The sequence below is a fragment of the Vulpes lagopus genome, chromosome 10 (assembly GCF_018345385.1).
Source record: "Vulpes lagopus strain Blue_001 chromosome 10, ASM1834538v1, whole genome shotgun sequence".
NCBI lineage: Eukaryota > Metazoa > Chordata > Mammalia > Carnivora > Canidae > Vulpes > Vulpes lagopus.
The window spans coordinates 20,462,250-20,482,915 of record NC_054833.1 but is presented as its reverse complement, the minus strand read 5'-3'; the positions used below and the strand labels follow the sequence as shown (position 1 = coordinate 20,482,915).

Sequence of the window (20,666 nt, the reverse complement as noted above, 5' to 3'; positions counted from 1 at the left end):
AGACACATAGATCAATGGAACAGAATAGAGAACCCAGAAGTGGACCCTGAAATGTACGGCCATCTAATATTCGATAAAGGAGGAAAGACTATCCATTGGAAGAAAGACAGTCTCTTCAATAAATGGTGCTGGGAAAATTGGACATCCACATGCAGAAGAATGAAACTGGACCACTCTCTTTCACCATACACAAAAATAAACTCAAAATGGATGAGAGATCTAAATGTGAGACAAGATTCCATCAAAATCCTAGAGGAGAACACAGGCAACACCCTTTTTGAACTTGGCCACAGTAACTTCTTGCAAGATACATCCACGAAGGCAAAAGAAACAAAAGCAAAAATGAACTATTGGGACTTCATCAAGATAAGAAGCTTTTGCACAGCAAAGGATACAGTCAACAAAACTAAAAGACAACCTACAGAATGGGAGAAGATATTTGCAAATGACATATCAGATAAAGGGCTAGTTTCCAAAATCTATAAAGAACTTATTAAACTCAACACCAAAGAAACAAACAATCCAATCATGAAATGGGCAAAAGACATGAAGAGAAATCTCACAGAGGAAGACATGGACATGGCCAACATGCACATGAGAAAATGCTCTGCATCACTTGCCATCAGGGAAATACAAATCAAAACCACAATGAGATACCACCTCACACCAGTGAGAATGGGGAAAATTAACAAGGCAGGAAACAACAAATGTTGGAGAGGATGCGGAGAAAAGGGAACCCTCTTACACTGTTGGTGGGAATGTGAACTGGTGCAGCCACTCTGGAAAACTGTGTGGAGGTTCCTCAAAGAGTTAAAAATAGACCTGCCCTACGACCCAGCAATTGCACTGTTGGGGATTTACCCCAAAGATTCAGATGCAATGAAACGTCGGGACACCTGCACCCCGATGTTTCTATCAGCAATGGCCACAATAGCCAAACTGTGGAAGGAGCCTCGGTGTCCATCGAAAGATGAATGGATAAAGAAGATGTGGTTTATGTATACAATGGAATATTACTCAGCAATTAGAAACGACAAATACCCACCATTTGCTTCAACGTGGATGGAACTGGAGGGTATTATGCTGAGTGAAATAAGTCAATCGGAGAAGGACAAACAGTGTATGTTCTCATTCATTTGGGGAATATGAATAATAGTGAAAGGGAATATAAAGGAAGGGAAAAGAAATGTTGGGAAATATCAGGAAGGGAGACAGAACATAAAGACTCCTAACTCGGGGAAACGAACTAGGGGTGGTGGAAGGGGAGGAGGGCGGGTGTTGGAGGGGAATGGGTGACGGGCACTGAGGTGGACACTTGACGGGATGAGCACTGGGTGTTTTTCTGTATGTTGGTAAATTAAACACCAATAAAAAAAAAAAAAAAAAAGGAAAAAAAAAAAAAAAAAAAAAAAAAAGGAGTAGAAGAAAGGGAAATTCTGAATAAGTGGCAAATACAGGCAGAAATAGAGTGTAAGTGAGCACTGGGTATTATTCTATATGTTGGCAAATTGAACACCAATAAAAAATAAATTAAAAAAAGAAATAGTGTAAGTAGATATAAAAAAGAAACAAATATCACAAATGAATAACAGATTCATTGAAATAAGAAGAAAAAGCAGATGAGACTAGACTCAGTTGAGAAGAGAATTAAGAAATTAAGAATTTACTGAAGAACTCACCAAGAATCCAGCATGAATACATAAAGATTAAAAACCAAATTGATCAGTTAAGAGAAAATAGATTAAGAAGCTCCATAATATGTATTATGCAGTTCCAGAAGAGAATGAAAAGAAAGGCAGAGAAGGAGTGGCTGGAATTTTTCCAAAGTGGAACAACACACGAGCCCTCTGATTGCAAGCACACCCTGAGTGCTGAGCAGAATGAACGAAGAAATGGAAGAAGAAATGGTGCTGACAGCAGACTTGTCATCAGCATAATAGGTCTAGAAAAATAATTTCAAAATGCCAAGGAAAGACCTTTATGAACCAACAATGTTGCACCCCTTGTGTGTGCTTTTTAAAAGATAAAAATCCAATAGTTGGGAGAAAAAAAAAAGTGACATTTCTGTCTTATTTAAGACAGAATAGATGATCCTAAATAAATTTAGGCTTTAGAACAGTTTATTAAAGGATATTTGTGTGTGTATATATTAAAGAATAGACATGCAGGGGAACCTGGGTGGCTCAGTCAGTTAAGTATCCTGCTTTCAGCTCAGATAATGATCCTGGATCCTGGGATTGGGCCCCGTGTCAGGCTCCCTGCTCAGCGAGCAGTCTGCCTCTCCCTCCCTCTCCCTCTCTCTCTTTCTCTCTCTTTCAAATAAATAAATAAATAATAAATAAATAAATAAATAAATAAATAAATAAATAAATAAAATAAACATACAATTTACAGCTTTTTAACTGAAGGAAAAATACTAGAATATTTTTAAAAATTGCCAATAGAATGCAAGAAAGGAGAAAATTTAGAGAAGGACATAGTTTGTGGGATATATCTAAAAAGATACTGAGAGGAACATTATAGCCTTATATGCTTTTACGGAAAACTAAGAAAGCCCCAAAATACAAGAGTTAGTTTTTCACCTAAATAAACTAGAGAAAGAACACAACAAAACCAATTAAACAGCAAAAAGATAATGAAGATAAAGCTGAAATTAATTGGAACAGGGGAGAAATGCACCCCACTTCTATCTGCCTCTTGTTAAATACTTGGACTCTAGCACTTCAACTGCCAGTGTTCTCAGCCGCAAGTCTGGAGACTCGGGTCTAAAGATATGAGTGGGCCTTTTAAAGGAAGTAGGGGCAGTGGAGAGAGTAAAGGGACATGGGTGTAAAACGTATTAAGCAGAACTACTTGAAAGAAAAAGGGGAGAAAACAACTTCAGAAACCAAATTCATGTGACCCAGATTCCATGGAGAATTGTCTTTTTTGGAATCATAATTACTATTTTAAAAATTCAAACTATCCTTGAGAATTTGGGCCACAGACCCCATAGTGCAGTCAATTCAGCATGAGTTTAACTGGCATTTATTAGCCGAACACTGTAGTGCTGCTGGGCTACACAGGTAAACCAGATGTTGGTCCTGGTCCTAGAGGACATAGTGACAGGGATATGAACCTACAGGGGGCACTCGGTACAGTTGGAGGACTTGGAGTTAGGGTGGTGCATAACTCCATGATCTGTCCCCCAACCCAAAATAGGAAATAAAACAATTCTGGGGTTAGAACTGTCAGTAATTGGCAGAGATAAGAGGTTTTTAAAAGGGCAAACTGTGAAAAACATTTATAGGTTCCCAGGATGATAAAACAAGGATATTATTCCAACCCCATTAGAAGTAGCCACAATGCTGTAAGTGTAAGGATAATGCAGGAGAGGGAAAAATATTTTTCTTTCTGTCCTTCTAAGTATCTGCTGGTGCTCTGCAACAAAAGTCATATAGTTATAAGGAAGATTCAAATGGGGATCACAAATTTTGCCTGATTCCATTCTAATCGCTTTTGTTGTTTACTGCCTTGGGTTAGGATTTATAATATGACAGAACAAGGGTGAGAGTGGGTATCCTTATGTTACTCTTGATTTGGAATACTTCTAAAAAACGTTAACATTGAATATGTTTGCTCTAGGTTTTCAGTAAATGTCTTGGAAGGAAGGACACTGCCTTCCATTTATAGTTTGCCAAAAAACTCTTTTTTCTTATAATGAATAAGTATTACATTTATCAAATACTTCCTCTCTCTGAAAAATAATCATGATTTTTTTTCTTGATGTGTTGAGCAGTAGTTTTTTTGTTTGTTTGTTTCAAAACATTCCTGTTATTCTGGAATAAACCCTACTTGGTCATTTTGTGTTCTCATGTTAGTAGGCTGTCGACTTGTATTTGTTGAAGTTACATTTAATATTTATTTGTAGGTTTTAAGGAGAAATTTGTCTACAGCTTTTTAACATTATTCTTGATTATCCAGCTTTGGCTTCAAGTTTATAAACTCACAAAATTAGCTGATTTTTCCCTCCTTTTCTGTTTCATGAAATAGTTTGTGTGTTAAAGAGACTGCTTCACCTGAAATATTTGATGAAGTTATACTATGAACCATCTGAGTCTAACACTTGTTGTGAGATTTGACTGATAATTCAATTGACATTGTCCATTGGTTTAAATTTTCTGTCTTGAGTGAAAATTATCATTTAATCCAAGTTTTCAAATTCAGTGTTATTAAATAGTTCATAATATTGACTTGTGATTTTTAAAGTCTCCACTGTAACTGTAGTTTTTGATCACCTTCTCAGGTCTTAAAAAAACAAAACAAAACAAAACAAAACAAACAAAAAAAACCACTACAAGAATTCCATAGACAATCTCAAAAGAAAAGAGAAATCAATTCATGGTTATTTGATAAAACCAATAAAGTAGACCTTGCTCATCTAGATCAAGAAAAGAAATGAGGAAACAAAAATAATACTATGCTATTTAAAGTCTGTAAGAGGATTTCAGTCTAAAATGGAACCGAAGATAGGAAACATGCTCCCTCAGAAGAATGGAACTCGAGAACAGGGAGACTGGGTCCCTGTAAATACCTGATTTACAGATAATTGAGATTCGTCTCCTGACCAATGAACATCTGCCAAGAACCTTTCGCCATCCTCCAGACTGGCCGGACTCCCTTCTCCGTGCGCTCCTTCCCATTAACAGAGCTGCCCCAAGCCCTCATTGGACCTGCCTGCAGCATGCATTTTCCAAATTGCAATTCCTCTGCTATTCCTAAATAAACCCAGTTTCTGGTCATTCAAGCTTGCCTCAGTTTACCTCTTTCGGTTAACAGATTTCTTCCAATCCTAAAATTGTCTGGTTCTGTGATGTGGATTAGCAAGTCCCTACCAAATCACTTTGCCTCTCCAGCCTCACCTTTGTCATTCCATATGGTCACTATGTCTTTATCATACAGCATAGCCAGGGACGGAGGCAAGTCTCTATGACTTACTTACCTGACCTGTCCGTTAGCTGGTCTGGTTAGAGAGGAAAGAACAGCTAAACTGATTCACGTAATTCACTGTAACATAGCCATTGCTCACACATGGTAGCATTGTAATGGGCTCTTGATGAATACCTACAATATCATGGCTAATAGAGGAGCTTAAAAAAAGATACACGCTCCACCCTCAAAAATTGAAATATACTGGGAGGACAGACATTAAGTAATTACACAGACCATTACAATTACGAAAGGTGCTCTGAAAGAGAAGTATAGGCTGTCATAACAGGGGACTGCTGGATGGAGTCTGTGAGGCTTAGAAGTGAACGTGGTAGCCGAGGACCAGAAGTAGGGTAGGGAAGGTGGAAACAGTATATGGAGGAAGTAGCTTAGTGTGTTCAAGAAACCAAATAAGCCAAGCTCATGTGAGCCTGGAGGACAACAGAAGGAGCTAGAGCTTTTCAAGAACTGGGGACTTTATCCCAAGATCAGTGGGAAGCCCTGGATAGTTTTTAACACCACCTCTGGCTAAGCCTCAGAAAGCCTACATTCTAGTAGCCATAGATCTGTAATTACCTCATTTTTAAAACAAACTTTTATTTCCCCCCCTCGAGAAAGCAGAAGTCCCTAGGAAGTATCCACATCTGACACCTGCCAATTAGTATAGTGAATGCTTGCTTCCTTTAGATAAACCATGACTTTAAACTTGTTCTATATAATTTGTTAGCTTGAACTAGTTTGCGGTACAACAAACAGTCTGAGCTATTCTCCCTGGTTTTTAAAATGGTAATTTATTTTAAAATGTATTTCTTCATGTCTTGGGGGCCTGTATTCTGGCTGACGGCATTATTATACTACTATCGTGTATTACGTGTTGTCAATGGGTTGCTTACAGCAAATGCTCAGTTGGGCGCCTCCCATGTCTGATGTAAGAACCCACTGGTACCTCAGCTTGGGTCAACTGAAGAGGACATTACATGCTAATTCTTGGCAATCCCAGCCTTTTAGCCAATCCCCCTAAATTTCCACATTCCTCAAGCGGCAAAAGGATGTTGTCTAAGGAAAAAGCAACTGGTATAACCAGCATAATCCTATCGTGTATTGTTACATTAACCCATGGAGGATTTATCACAGGATCTTGACTTTACTGGAGGAGAGAAAACCAAGGATGTTTTTCAGGAGCCGTGATATTTTGTCAAAAGCACCTAGATGGTAGCTTTATTATGTTCATTTGAAATGTGTGTTCTGAACCGATGCATTTGTCTGACAACTTTATTGATATTTCAAGTTGAATGATCATTTTTTGTGTGAGTGTTTGGTTCTTCAGAGGTTTTACCATTTAAAAAGTTATATACTTTTTCTGATCAGTGATTCACCAAAAGGTTTATAGTAATAATCAGGCTTGGTGTAAACCGGTTTATAAATTTGCTTTTCTAACAGATATATTTATACCTTAGCACATATCCCCTTAGGACTTCATAGTTATATAATGAAACATTTTTTATTGTGGCAGTAACTTATAACCAATACTTACTATATATATATACTTATATGTGTATAAGCCATGTAAACAAAGGCAGTAACTTTTAAAAGGATCTAATTTTAAGTGTCTGCCCAATATAATATTGAGCTTGAATAATTTGGAGAAAAAATAGGATAAACGGGAAAATGGCTACATTTGTGTTTATCCATCCTTAAAGTCATAATTTGAAAAATAACTCTCTCAGTGACTACTTATCATCCCAGTACTTTATTTTAATAATTAGAAAAACTAACAAATAATGACATTACTAATTGAAATATCAATTTTGACAAGCCTTTACTTCTCTATTAAAATGATTTCCTAAAAATAATCATAGGAAGTTATAATGAATCGCTTGTTAATTAAATTTGAACTTTTCTCCTCTAGTCTTCAATCAGAAAAAACTCATATGATATATTCAAATTGCTTTATACTAAATTGAACATTAATGGTTATATAAATATAATATATGGTAATTTACACATGAATGTGATAAGAATCTGTAAATTCATAATGGAATTTGCTAGTTTTGAATATTGGCTTATTGTTTAAGTTCATTTTGTTCCTGAAAGTTCAAGGACTCAAATAATGTTTTACCAGCATTTTCTAATTAGCCAAGTGTAACTTTCCATGAAAAATTTAAACATTCTTATCCAACTAACAAATCAATCTATCTTTTCTTCTCTTGTTTTGTTAGCCTCTTAGCAAATACCCTGCTGTGATAAATGACATCTCATTCTGGTTGCCCTCCGAGAATTATACAGAAAATGATTTCTATGACTTGGTACGAACAGTTGGAGGAGACCTAGTGGAAAAAGTTGATCTGATAGACAAATTTGAACATCCAAAGTAAGTAAAAACACTTTCTAATTTTATCTGTTTTTTTGTCTCTATGTGACAAATGGCATATGAAAACATATAATAAAATTTTGCTGAAATTCAATGCAGATGAGACAAAATATCTCCAGAATTTATAGTGAATATATAGTTAGGAGAAAAGGCTTTGATATCAGTCTTTTCTATAAATCTTTCTAAAATGCATCTTTAATCTTTCCTGTCTTAGCAAATATGTGAAACAGAATGTTTTAAAGATCTTGGAGTTCTTCAGTATTGTTTTTAGAAGTGATTTGTTACCATATCACATCCCAGGAACAGAGGAGATGTGGCAGAAACAGGGGTTTGAAGAAAAAAAGCTGTTTTGTCAGTCTCTCTCAGTGAATATTTATTCAGCACTTGCCACATGCCAAAAGCTGTATTAGGTCCTCGGATAAAGTTTAGTAACTTGGGATCGGGATCCATCTCGGTGTTGGCCTGTTCTCCCTGGGGTATGAGAGAGGGGGTGTTTGGGGGGGGTGGGTGTGGGTGTGTGGGTATGGGTGTGTGGGTGTGTGGTGGTCTTACACTGATGGGATTTGACTCTGCTTTGGTTTTAGAAAAGTTTTCTTAAGTTATATCATTATAGATTTGTTTTGATCCATTGTTCTGTTACATTCTTCAGGAATTCCAGTTCTGTATGAGTAGGCTGTTCTTTATCTGATTTCTCTACCTATTACTTTCTCTCTACTGTTTTAAAACTCTTTATTTTCACTTGATTTTGAATGCTTTTCTCATCACTACCTTCTCCGTCCCTTCCTATTTTCTGCAGTTTCTTCTTCCTTGCTCACATTCCATTTCCATCTTCTGTTACTTTGTTTTTCCCCCTTTTCTGAGCTTGCATTTCAGTTCCTCCTGTTTTCTTGCCATCTATTCTCTGAATTATTTCTGCACTATAGTTTTACTTCATAGAGCAATTGCTTCATTTGGTTTTTAAAATTTATTGCAAGATATTTGGCCAGTAATTTCTTACAGTCCCTGGGCAACATTTTTTTTCTATGACTTCTTTGCTAATAAGTTTTTCTGCTATTATTTTCTCCAAGTTTTAAAATTGATGTACCTGTGGCATGCATGTGATTTGCCTTTTTGTTACTTGTATTTGAATGGCATTGGATTTTCTGCACCAGCTATGTGCACAAAGTTGAGGTGTGAGGTTGGGGGTTGACATGGCAGGGAGGGGCTCAGATGATCCTTCAGGCTGGTTTGTTTCTACCACCCTACAGCTGTCGTCCTCTCCAGTGCCAAGAAATAACTCACTCATCTCATTGATTCTTTGTGTAGTTCTGCCTCCCACCGCAAATCTTCTCTTCTTACAAACAAAAGATTTGTCTTTGTTTACCTCAGTTTCAACACTTACTGGTGATAAAGATTTTGAACTTCAGATTATAAATAACCCTCCGCTCTGAGAAATATATCTTTGCTGGTATTTTCTGACAAATGCCACTGTGTGTGTTTCTTTACTTCACATCTTCTCATTGGCTTCTCCCTGCTTTCAGCGCTATTGACAGCTTTTAAATATGTTTTGGAGTTTGCAGATGATATCCCCTAACTTTATAGAAAAAAGAATATATGGAGCAGCCTGGGTTTTTGACATGATGGAATACCCATTTAGCCCGGGACTTTTCTGTGAGAGAAATTTCTAGGAATTTGCATGTTGATAGTGAAATTCCAGTTACTTCCTTTTGAAGGGAAGAGAAAGTATGGAACTAAGACTGCTTGGTATTAACTAAGATACTAAAAGCACATGACTTATGATTTTTTTCTCCATTGTTGTTTAATACATAGAAAACCCTTGGGAATCAAGGATTCAGAATCCATTCCTAATTTCTCAAGCTTCTCAAGCTTTTGCTTCTTGACGTTGCCTTAGCCTAACATCTACCTCTCATATCATCAGTGTCAAAAGTTAGGGTGAATAGCCCTTTCTGGTTGGAGATGATCAGATCTTAAAGGTTACAGATGTGGGAGTAAGTATGGTTTGGGGAGGCATAAATACTGTTTTTTTCTGACTTAGTAGGTGATTTGCAGTGGTGAGGGTAAATGCTGAAGAGGCATGTTAATTGGAGAAATTGCTGTGAGAGTGACATAGTGTCAGGGTCTTTTGACCATGGACAGACTGGGCAGGCAAATATATTCCATTTTTTAAAAAATCACTGGACTGTATAGGAGCACTGTATTGATGCAGGTCTGGACACATAACCACAGACTAACTGATGAAAGGAGAATTTGTCTAGTTCCTTCCAGAGGAGACCGTACTTTCAATTGGAAATTTGAAAACAACTAACCGACCAAAAAAAAAAAAAAAAAACTTTTTTATTGGCACTGATCTTACCATTTTTTAAACAAATGCTAAATATTTAAGGCCAATTATTCTGGAGCTATGCCCAACGATTACCCTGCCCAGAGTATGCACTATCTTAACAAGGGGACTCGGCGGTTGGAGTAAAGTTCCTATGGCAGAGATTGCTAATTATCTCTCAATATCCAATCCCCCACTTAAAAAATAATGTAACCTTGATTTTTTATCTAAGCAGCTTCCCAGCCAACTGAAAGTCTTCAGTTCTGAGCCTCCACTGTAGTTAGGTGTACCTATGTGGCCCAGTCTAGCCCATGATTTATAAATAGAAATGTTTAGGTATTTCTAAAAGTTTCCTGAAAGTTGGGTTGAGACCATCCTTTTTCTTTCCTGCTACTTGGATGTGAATGTGATGGCTGGTACTCTGGCATCCATTTTGGACCATGATGTGACTTTGGCAATGTGGAGGTTGTATCGAGTACAGTCTGGGTGTCTGAAACTGGAGCATCAGTTCAGCCCTGGACTTCCATGTGAGAGACAAATGTCTTGTTGAAGCCATTTTTTTTAGGTCTTTGTTACTGGTAACCAAGTTGGACTTTGCTATTACAGCCCTGAGGAAAGGAACAGACTTATGGAAAAGCATGCATTATTTAGTAAGAATGGCTCACTGAATAAAGACTCTCAGGAAATACCTAAGGCAGGGGGGCCAGATAGTTTCTGTTAAGGGCCAGATAGTAAATATTTTTTACTTTCTGGGCCATGGGGTCTCCATAGCATCTACCCGCCTCTGCTATTGCAAAAACAGCCATAGATAAAATGAAATCAAGCAGACATAGCTGTGTTCCAGTAAAGCCCTAATTACGGCAAGTGATGGGCGAGATTTGGCTGACTCCTGATGTACAGGAGGGTGCCACATACAATTGTTTAACTGAGCCCCACTCACGTATTCTAAACTCCTCTCAGAGATCTTTCTCCCTCGGACATCCTCCCGTTCTCCTCCCGGTAACAGTTCCTGACTTGGGTGGTGGCAAGTGAAGGGTCACCTGACCTTGTGCTCATCAATGCATATCTTGAGCTCTGATCCTCTCTTTGCCTAATATCAAGAACTGAGAGATGCTAATAGTAAGTGAAAGACTCTCTGACATAAACAAGTAGTCGAACAAATTGTGTATTTTTAAATTGTTTTTTTAAAAATTCAGTGTCATTTGTGAACAAGAGCAGATCCCAAGATGTTTCAGGAAGATATAAACTTCTGAATACGGACCTAATTTCATAATGTTAGACAAATGGGCGAATTTTTTCTGGGTTACAGGTAACCAGGTATTTTACAGGTAAAAATTTGTACCCCGGAGGATTACAGATAACAGCTGTTCAGGTTAAAAGAAGATGATTTTTTGTTCTGGTCCATCATTCAGAACCTTCTCCCAGAGCATCTTTGCCACTTAGTCTATAGGCCACTTAATGTGCAGAAACATTCTTATAGTTCCAAATTGCACATAACAAAAAACATAGTGGTGACTCCTAGAGAGGAGAACTGTGGTCACCGGATATGATTTGATGCCTTTGCAATATGTATTATAGACATGTACTGAGTAATGAGAAGCCTTAAGAAAATAAATTATGTATGTCAACATAAAAACCTAGATCTCTGTTGTCCAACGCATTTATGAGCACACTGGTCATTTGAGTCTCTCTATCCGTATGCCTAAAGGAATTATGGGGTACAGTGTTTATTTTCTCCTGTGACACAACTGCTTAAAATAGTTCCTAGCCCGGGGTGGGAAGAGGGCAAAGAGGAGCAGAAAGAAACTTAACCGTTGTCTTCAGCCTCTAGCACTTCATGTAAGGATGCCACCAATTATTTGTGAACTGTGGAAATGGACTGTGCAGTGGGCTCAGATAGGACAGATGTGGGTTGAGCCCAAGGTAGAGGGTTTTGGAGTTAGAATTGGGGGATTTAAAAGACTTACTTGACTGGACTGCAAGGAAGAGGGGGTGGGGAAGATGCTCCAGGTGTCTGCAGCCAGTGCTGCCTGGCCATATGCTCACACCAGTGCTTCTCCTAGACAGCCACCTTGTTCCTGGGGCTGCCATTTACTCTGTGCATCCTGCTCATACAGACATGGACATGCTTTCCTGGATCCATAAACCCATGGTCAGGGTCTAGCTAGGGCCAAGATGCTAGAAGTAAGCATACTGAGCTGTAGGTGAGTCCCAAGCTCTCTTCACCCCTCCTTGATCCAACTAACAGTACTGTTCTTTATGACTGGGTCATTAATGTTGGCTCATTCATATCTTGTGTTCCTTATTTGCATTTGAGCTTTTCTAAGCTATTCCACGTGATGGAAACTCCATAGGGCACTATGGCATAGTCACTTGCTTCCATCTTCCCGCAATGTTTATATCAGTGGAAGAAGGCTGCCTCCCTGCGTGATGCTTGGTGGGTGGCTCATTGACCCTTCTTCATTACTTAGAGGAGCTTTTGTTAAATGACCAGAAGTATTTTATGACATAGGAAGTAGAAGCAATGTAGTCCAGTGGAAGGAGCTCAGAATTCCTAGTCAGAGGCCATCAGCCAAGTCTTGGCCGTGCACATCTTAGATGTCTGATAAAGGGACTTTCTGAGCCTGTTAACCTCATCGGCCAACCAAAGGTGCTGACATTGTCTTTAAATGGCAGCTGCAAAAATTAGATGAGCCTGTATATGTGAAATACTTTAAAACAGCACAGAGTTGCATTTGGTTTTTTTGTTTTTTGTTTTTTTTTTTTAAATAGCTATCACAGTAAAAACCAGTAACTTTCACAATCAACCCATCTTGCTTATTAAAATAAAGAATAACCTCAGCACAGCTGGAAGTCTTGGATTTGGCAGCCAAAGACATATGACTAGGAAGTTCTGGTAATCACAGGAAGCAGAGTGGGACTTCATAGAAAACTATAATCCTGAAATGATACATGTTCTTCCTGCAGCTAAAGGAGCACACATTTAATCGTAAAAAATAAAACTACTGAAGTGGCACAGATGCTGGGCAGCGGAGCTGTGTCGTCACTATGGCTGTTCCCGGGTTGTGTGCTGGGAAAATGCTGTGGCCCATGGCAGGTGGGATGACATCTCTGGTTTACAAGTCACTCCCTGGTCTGCTTTCTTGTGACAGAGCCAAACAAGTGAATTATCTGAACATTAAGCTTGGCCAGCAATGAAAAACCAACCGCAGCTAATCTTGAGAGAGCGTGTGAGCAGTTGTGTCCCATTGAAGTGGGCAGCGCGGGAGCAGGGCCGTGGCTCAGGCGGCCAGGCCGCTTCAGAGCTCTCCGGCTTCCTCCCTTCCCTCGCTTTTATTGCAGTGCCGGTGGCGTGAGTTATAAGAACTTTTATTGTTGCCGCTCAGACAGCCCAGAAAGCAATTCAAAGAAAACTATTTTTAGCCTGGATATTTGTCTTTGCCTGCCCTCCCCCAAGCCTTCTCTTTAAAGCAGTCCACGAGGGGCGCGTTTTCTCGCGGCCACATAAGCAGCCCTGTTTGCCACCAGCGTTAGTCAAATTAACACACAATTAGCTCAGTCCCTGAACACCTTGTTCCGCCTTGTTCCCAGCACCTCGCCGTTTGCTGAAGGATTCTTTGGGATTACCTTCAGCTCTGGCCTGCAGGGCCCCAGGAGCGGCATCTCGGCCCGAGCGGAGAGGGAGAGACGGCGGGAGGCCGGCGAGGAGAGAGGCTCAGTGAGCGGGATCTCAGTGATCCCCTGTGCTGCAGCACCCCTTTGTGAAAATTAACCCTGAAGCCGCTCTTCCCCCTTTCACTTTCAATTAGCAGTTTTCAGGGAATTCTTTGGATAGAATCTTCACTTGGCATCCTGTGCACCTTTCTGTAGTGTGGAGGTTGAATGCTCTCTTGCTAAGATGCAAGGCAGAAGTAACCCGCGTCCCTTGATGCTTCCCTGTCCCACTCCCAATGGTATCGATCACATTAAAGCAAGTTCAAGTGCATTCCAAGGACAACCTAGCAGGGGAATGTAAGTCTCAGTATTGCTGGCAGAAATGCAATGGCGAGGGGCAGCCCCAGCCCATTATTTTGGGCAAGTATGAGTCATGCTCCAAATCATTTTGGATCTTTGTTTCTGTTACCCCAGGTCACAAGGTCACTTCTTTTAAGTAGCTGCCACCCAACTGTGATGTCAAGAGCTTCGGTGGGAGCCTGCCTCCCTCTCCCAACCACACCCTCCACACTGTGTCCGTTAATTTGTCTTTCATACCCCACAGAGGGTTGGCCTTGACCGTACCACGACCCTCACAGTTAATGACGATGTCTTAATAACCAAGAGAATTATGAATCCAAATACAGCTTGACGCTTTACAGCCTCAGAATTGTCTGTAGGATGACAAAACACTTATTCTGATAATAGATCTTGGAGTTGACTCTCTGAGGATGGCCTTATGATTTACAAGAAACTCTTTGAGACCCATTTGAATCACTCAAGAAAAATCCACATTTCTGAGCAGCAGAGACAGACTCAGCAGAGCTCCAGCACCACAGAGTGCGCAAGCCGGGGTGGTGCCATGTGGCAGCCAGAGTGTCTCTTGGGCTAGTTACTTTTCCTTAACTTGGTCATAACTGAGATTTAGGCTGTTAGTGTACAAAGGCAGGCAGGGACCTCTGGGGATGAGAGGTCAACTCCAGGGGAAGGGACCAATGACGTACACAGATGGGCCAAATGGCACCCAAGATCTAGGGTGTCTTTCTTACTGAGGACGTTTGGTAGGGCGCCATGCAGTCAGCAAGTGCAGCGGAAGCGGGTGGCAGAGCAGACAAGCGGTCACAGAGGAGCTGAGCTTGGGGGCAGCAGTTTGCTTGGGTGCTCCACTGTTAGGTGCTGCTCCAGGGCTCCTGATTTCCCCTCCTTAGAGGTGGGATCGGATTTGGATCTTCATGGGGGTGGGAGGTAGGGGAAGGCTAAATTAGAAAATCCAGAAGACCAACAGGAACTTCATTTTGTTTTTTGTTTTGTTTTGTTTTTCTTGATTTGTTTTGTTTTAATAGCCTATAGCCTCACTGGGGAGAATCTACTTATTCAAGTGTATAATTTGGAGCCGGAGAAAGTATTACTTGATTTAATCAGGTGTCTAGTGAGAACAGAGCAAGGGAGAATATTCCATAAGATTTACATGAAGAAGAGAAAGACGCCTCAAGGCAACGTGGTACAAGTAAGGGCGTCCCCTCTCAGTGGGGCCCCTGTGGCAGAGAGAGGGCTAGGCTACCCGGATGCTTAGGAAATGAATCGAGGAACTTATATTGGAATATCCCCAGCATGTTACCACCACCTGCTCACGGAGACCTCAGCCTCCTGCAGAGCTCCCCTCAAGTACTTCTGGAGATCCCCAAGGATGTCCCACATTTACTTACAGACAAACTTCTCCTGAACATGTTTGTGACTCATGGGGTCCATGGTTTCCTCCTGGATTTTGTCAGCCCTACAGCCGCCCCAGCCAACACACCTGAGACTTTGGGGGGTCTTCATGGTGTCCTGAGCTATTTCAAGTTTGGGCAGAGCTGCGCCTTCCCCTGCTGGTGTTACACCTGCCACCAGGGACTCAAGCGACTCTGCTTTGAGCCCTGTCTTCCTTCCTACCTTGCAGAGCCCCTGCCCCGAGGCTGTCCTCTCCAGGTAGACCCCTGCAAATAGACGCTTGGGGATTCTAGCGCAGACCTGACTCCATCTGAGTTCAGTTCAGAGTCTTTTCCTTGGAAGCATAGTTTGGAAATGAGGACAAAAATCAACAAAATGCAAGTCACCTTCTCATCTTTTTTGAATGTAACTGTTTTTGCAAGATGCCTTACTTAATATTTCTGAGAGGAGAAATAATACCCCATGAAAGGTTTTAGGTTCTGTATTTGACAGATCCAGCTACTTTTCTTAGCCTCCACTTACTCCTAGGAGAAAGTGACAATAGTAAGATGAGAGGAGAGGGAACCAGCAGTGAAAATTAAGAAGGCGAAATATTTGTACAAGAGATGACAGCTGTGGTCTAGACATTTACATGGAATTTTACTGGAAAAATCACTTATCCCAGCATTTATTAAATATGGTAATCTCTCCTAGCTAATCGTCTGTCCAGCAACACACATGGTATGGATGCAGTTCTTAAAATTCTGTAGTGATGGTGGAATAAGCCTAACATGTTCTTTTTTGGCAATTGCCACATTGCATTGTATTTATACAGTTTCCACCCCTGCATTCTGAGTTACTGCCAGCCACTGGGTCTTTAACTCTCTGCTCTATTTGAGATCTAAAACCTAGCAACTAGTCAATAAACATGATGAATGAATGAATGATAAAAAGAAAGAAAATCCAGCAACAACATACTTACATCATGTTCTCTCTAGATATAACTGACATCCTTTTCTATGTAGACAGGAAAGAGACCCCATTTGGTAACATTTTCCAGATGGGTGGCCAGAACCCTTGCCTATCAGTTATGACGGTTCCTTACTGAGAAGAAACAGAGTGGGGGTGAGGATTGCTCCCCAGGAAAAGGAATTAGGTTATAGCATGTTGGATTCTGAGTAAGTGCTGGGATAAAAATAGCATTTTTGAGACTAGTGTTCAAATAGAGAAAAGGAAGAAAATAAAAGGGGAAAAAAGTGCCTTTAAGAAGATTGGTTGTATCCTATGTAAAAATATATTTTAATGCTCTGAGCTCCCAGGATCAGAAAAGTGTGGGGTGTTGGAAGTATGCAAATTATTCATGATTACCTAGGAAATCCTTTCCTGATTGGAAGAGGGGAAATCACAGGGTTGAATAGAAATTCAAGGAGTCAAATTATAACATGCTTGTGTGTATGTTTGTGTGCCACAGGTGAGGAACAAGGAAAAATTTTGAAGGCAGGCAATATGAAAGGAAGAAAAAAGCTGTCTGTACAGGGAGAGCAGAAAACCGTAGCTTTCTTGAATGTGGGCTTTTGAAACCACTATGTACCTAAGCCATCCTGTAATAGAGTCATGGTAGTGGATCCCTGACATTGCTGCCGACATCCTTTTCTAGAAGCAGCTTCTTCCCCCGTGTGCCATGTTCATGGGACAGCTTCCACACTGATCCAGGGGGACTCTGTCCCTCGGCCTAAATGATTCCTCTAGGGTCGGGCACCTCATGAAGCTGGGCCAGTAAGGCCTTTTCTCCATAATGTTGGATGGAAGACCAGAGAGAGCTTAAGCCATGAGTGACATACCTAGGAACCATCTCTAGCCATTTTCCCCAGTGGAAGAATGTAGTGAGCAGAGAGGGAGAGAGAAGCAGCTGGTGATGGAGAGAAGAGCTGGTGTGGTTGAGCCCCTGGTTCCATTGTGTTCTGGGATCCAGCTGCACCCCACCCTTCCCCCAGTTCAGCTGTCCAATCCTTGCTCAGATACCCAAAGCAAGTATAACTCCCCTGTTGTTTAAGCTGGTTTCACTTGGGTTTCCATTATTCGAGATCAAATGAGTTCTAAGACACAGAACTACAGACTTATGGCATTGGAAGAGGGCAGGAAGGAAGAGGGTGACAGGCTGAGGTCATCAGCTTCCGATCCAGAGAACTCTGAGGCACCACAGAGTTGAGGCTGCACTGGGCCCTTGAGCTCTGAATGTTTCTATCCAGTATAATTCTGAATTGTTCTTTTTCTCTTAGCTAGAGTAGCTAAAAATATATATCTCAAGTTGTGACTCCTTCATTCTAGTGAACATGTGATGTGAACACTTACCATGGGTGAGGCACTGTGCTGTCCGATACTTGTGGTCAGGAGATGTAAAAGTGACTTTTTAAATGAACTCCTGTCCTCAGGGAGCTCAGTCTGATAGGAGGTCAGTACACGTAGATATTTGCAGTTTAATGTGAAAAGTGCCTTCGATGAGAGACGGCACCATCACGATTTCAAAAAAGAGTAGCACCTCACTTTGCCCTAAATGATCAAGAAATGCTTACAGATTGTGGTTCAGCTGACAAATATGAATTAGCTATGGAATTGGCCAAGAAATGCCAGGCAGAGTAGAACGGCCTGCACACAGACAGGAGAGAGAGATGAAAACCATTCAGGGTGCCCAGTGTACAGGAGGCATGGCAGGGTGAGGGGATGGGCCAGATCTTAAAGGCCTCGTATATCCTTATACACATGTGGATTTTTCTGGGAGAACATGTGGAACTATTGAGCTACTTCACCTGTTTTCAGGTATGTAAGTGATGATCTGTTTTGAGACTGGGTTGGCCACGGGTAAAGCTGGAGGTAGAAGCACATCTGTATAGCTTACCTGAATTCAAGGAGATAAGAGTCTGGGCTGAGACAGTGGCTGGGGCCTGGTGGGAAAAGCTGACTGGTGGAAAGGATATATGGGGATTAAAATCCCCACAGGCAAGGTGGCCCCATTTGAGGGAGAGAGCATGGAGGTGAAGGAACCAAATATAACTTCTGAGTCCTGGGTGGTGTGACTTGAGAGGTTGAGGGCTGACCTTGAGGCAGGGGTTAGGTTAGGGGAGCAGTGCTTTGGTGGAGATTATTTGGTTACTTCTGGTCTTCTTGAGTTTTAGGTAGGCTACATGGGAATACTGCCGTAAGGGCTCATGAGGGAAGGGCCTGGATTAGAGTATACAGTTGGCAGTTGGAGTTCCTCCAGACAGGACTGAGATGCCCAGGGGACCTGGAACAGGTGTCTGGAACAGCAGAAGGGGAAGGCTAAGGAAAAATGAACTCCAGAGAAGGCATAAGGGATGGAAGAGAGAAAGAGTGAGTGAAGGAATTAAGAAGGGTGCGCCAGGAGGCCCAGGTCAGAGGAGCAGAAGCCATGGAAGGCTCGACTGGCAGGAGCGAGATTAGAGAGTGCAGTCAGGTCACCTGCCAAGACCTGCCAAGACCACACGGATTTGGCCAGTAAGAAGCCTCTAGTAGTAAGTTCAAAGTTAGAAATACTTTGGTTAATCACATTTCTTCTCGTTTCCCCCCTGTTGTGCCTTCACGAATATTTATTCCACAAATGTCAATTAGAGAATACCTGACTTAGTGGATAAACACAGAGGGTTGACGTGTGATGGAGCAAACAACATGTCCAAACTCCAGCCCCTAGACCTGCCTCTTTGTGCCTTTGTGTTTGGTAATTTTCATTTGGAATAAGGTTGTGGGGGAAGTTTCACTTTTCAGCCACTTACCCGTTTGTACATTCCCTTCCCCTGTAGCTCTTTTAAAGGATGGATAGGGCAGGTGAAGCATCTCCATTAGCCTCCTCTGAGAAACAGGAGTTACGCAGGAATGATGTAACCATCATTAGTCCCCAGCGCTGGGGTGGCCCACCTAAGACCAGCATCATTAAATTCGCTTCATAGGGGATAGCCAGCCTGTTTAACTTAAAGGATAGGGCATGGCAATTCAGACCAGTAAATATGAATGGAATTTGGAATTTGGACAATACTTGGATCAGCATTTCTTAAAATGGCATTTGGGGAAAGAAGTCTCTTTAAGTAAGATTGTGTATACTTTCCTTTGGTTTTGTAAGGCCAGGCAGCCTGGTTACCTGCTGGGTGGAACCGCCCACCCCAAAGGCTGAAGCCACCTCTGGGGATGAGAAGTGCAACACAATACAAAGCAACCACAGGTCCTGAAATTAGACTTGACCTCCTCTCACCTCTCAAGGCAGAAACAGCCTCCCCAAAATGAGGGAAGAAAAGCTAGGAAAAGGAGGTGTGAGCAACGTCTCAAAAGGAAAACAGAGGGGAGTTGATTTTGATTATATTTAGAACGTTAATTTTTTTAACCTAGAGTGAATCAAGGAATACCTGTACATTGAATTTCTTCGTTTCAGGATTTCTACTGCCAGAAAAAAATCTATTTAAATATGAACCCCAAATAATGTGATATTACATCTGATACGGAAATATATCTGGCAATATTAAACAGATCAAATTCTTGGGAAGACTAGTCTGAAGAAGCTATTCTTAGCATAGTGAAGTAAAGGAGATCCATACAGATATTCAAGATGGAAAAATCCTAATGGTTAATAGAAAAACCAAGATTCAAGGTCCCTCCAACCTTCAGAGCAGAGCTGTTTCAAGTGCTTCTCAGAAAACAAATGTGTTTTAGAGATTTTAGCCAGGAGCCCCTCCACATCCTCATGTCCTTTTCTGGGGCATCCTTCCTTCCTGCCTTTAACTCTTCTAATGTCTTGTGTCCTGCCTGCCTTGCCCCCTACCCTCCCCCCTGCCACGGCTTTATTTGGCCAATGGCTGGACCAGGTGGAGATTGAAATTGGATCCTGTAACAAATGACCCATTTCTACATCGTAATTACACTGTTTAATTGTTTTAAATAATACTTGTACTTAGGTTTCCTGCTTATGGTACTACTAGGAGGATTTTTGTTCTTCTAGCTCATGCTGTAATAGGAAAATGGCAAGATTGTACTCCTAATTGCAAATTTGTTTAATTAAAATTACATTCAAACGTTCTGACATACTTTCAAGCAACTGTGAAAAATAGCTATTATGATCTGTTGGTATGCTCCCTTGAGTAGCTAATAATTTTACTTGGAGGCTGGTTTTAGTTATCGTCAGTAAATATGAAAAAAAAAATATCGTCAGTAAATATGAAAAAAAATAAAATAGCAGTAATTTCAAAATTTGATATATTTGTTTTTCAGTTGGGCCTTTGCATTATGTTTTTTTTTAATTTTTTTTTAATTTTTTATTTATTTATGATAGTCATAGAGAGAGAGAGAGAGGCAGAGACACAGGCGAAGGGAGAAGCAGGCTCCATGTACCGGGAGCCTGATGTGGGATTCGATCCCAGGTCTCCAGGATCACGCCCTGGGCCAAAGGCAGGCGCCAAACCGCTGCGCCACCCAGGGATCCCCTGCATTATGTTTTTAAAACCAATTCCCCTCCCCATCCCCCAAGAAAAATGAAGAAATTATATCTGTTAAAATATCTGTTGGTTGTATTCTGTGGAAAAATAGATCCAAACAGTCCATAGCAGATGTGAGGGAGGAGAAAAT

The 20,666-nt window shown here is 41.0% G+C and overlaps 1 protein-coding gene across 11 annotated transcripts in view; it reads left to right on the top strand.

Moving 5' to 3' along the window:
- Positions 1-20,666, top strand: part of FARS2 (phenylalanyl-tRNA synthetase 2, mitochondrial) — a 502,588-nt gene that overhangs the window by 362,577 nt on the left and 119,345 nt on the right. For all 11 annotated transcript variants that reach the window (XM_041772861.1, XM_041772868.1, XM_041772862.1 and 8 more), the window contains one exon: positions 7,188-7,339. In XM_041772861.1, the coding sequence (XP_041628795.1) occupies positions 7,188-7,339 (152 nt within the window). The remainder of the gene's footprint in view (positions 1-7,187; positions 7,340-20,666) is intronic.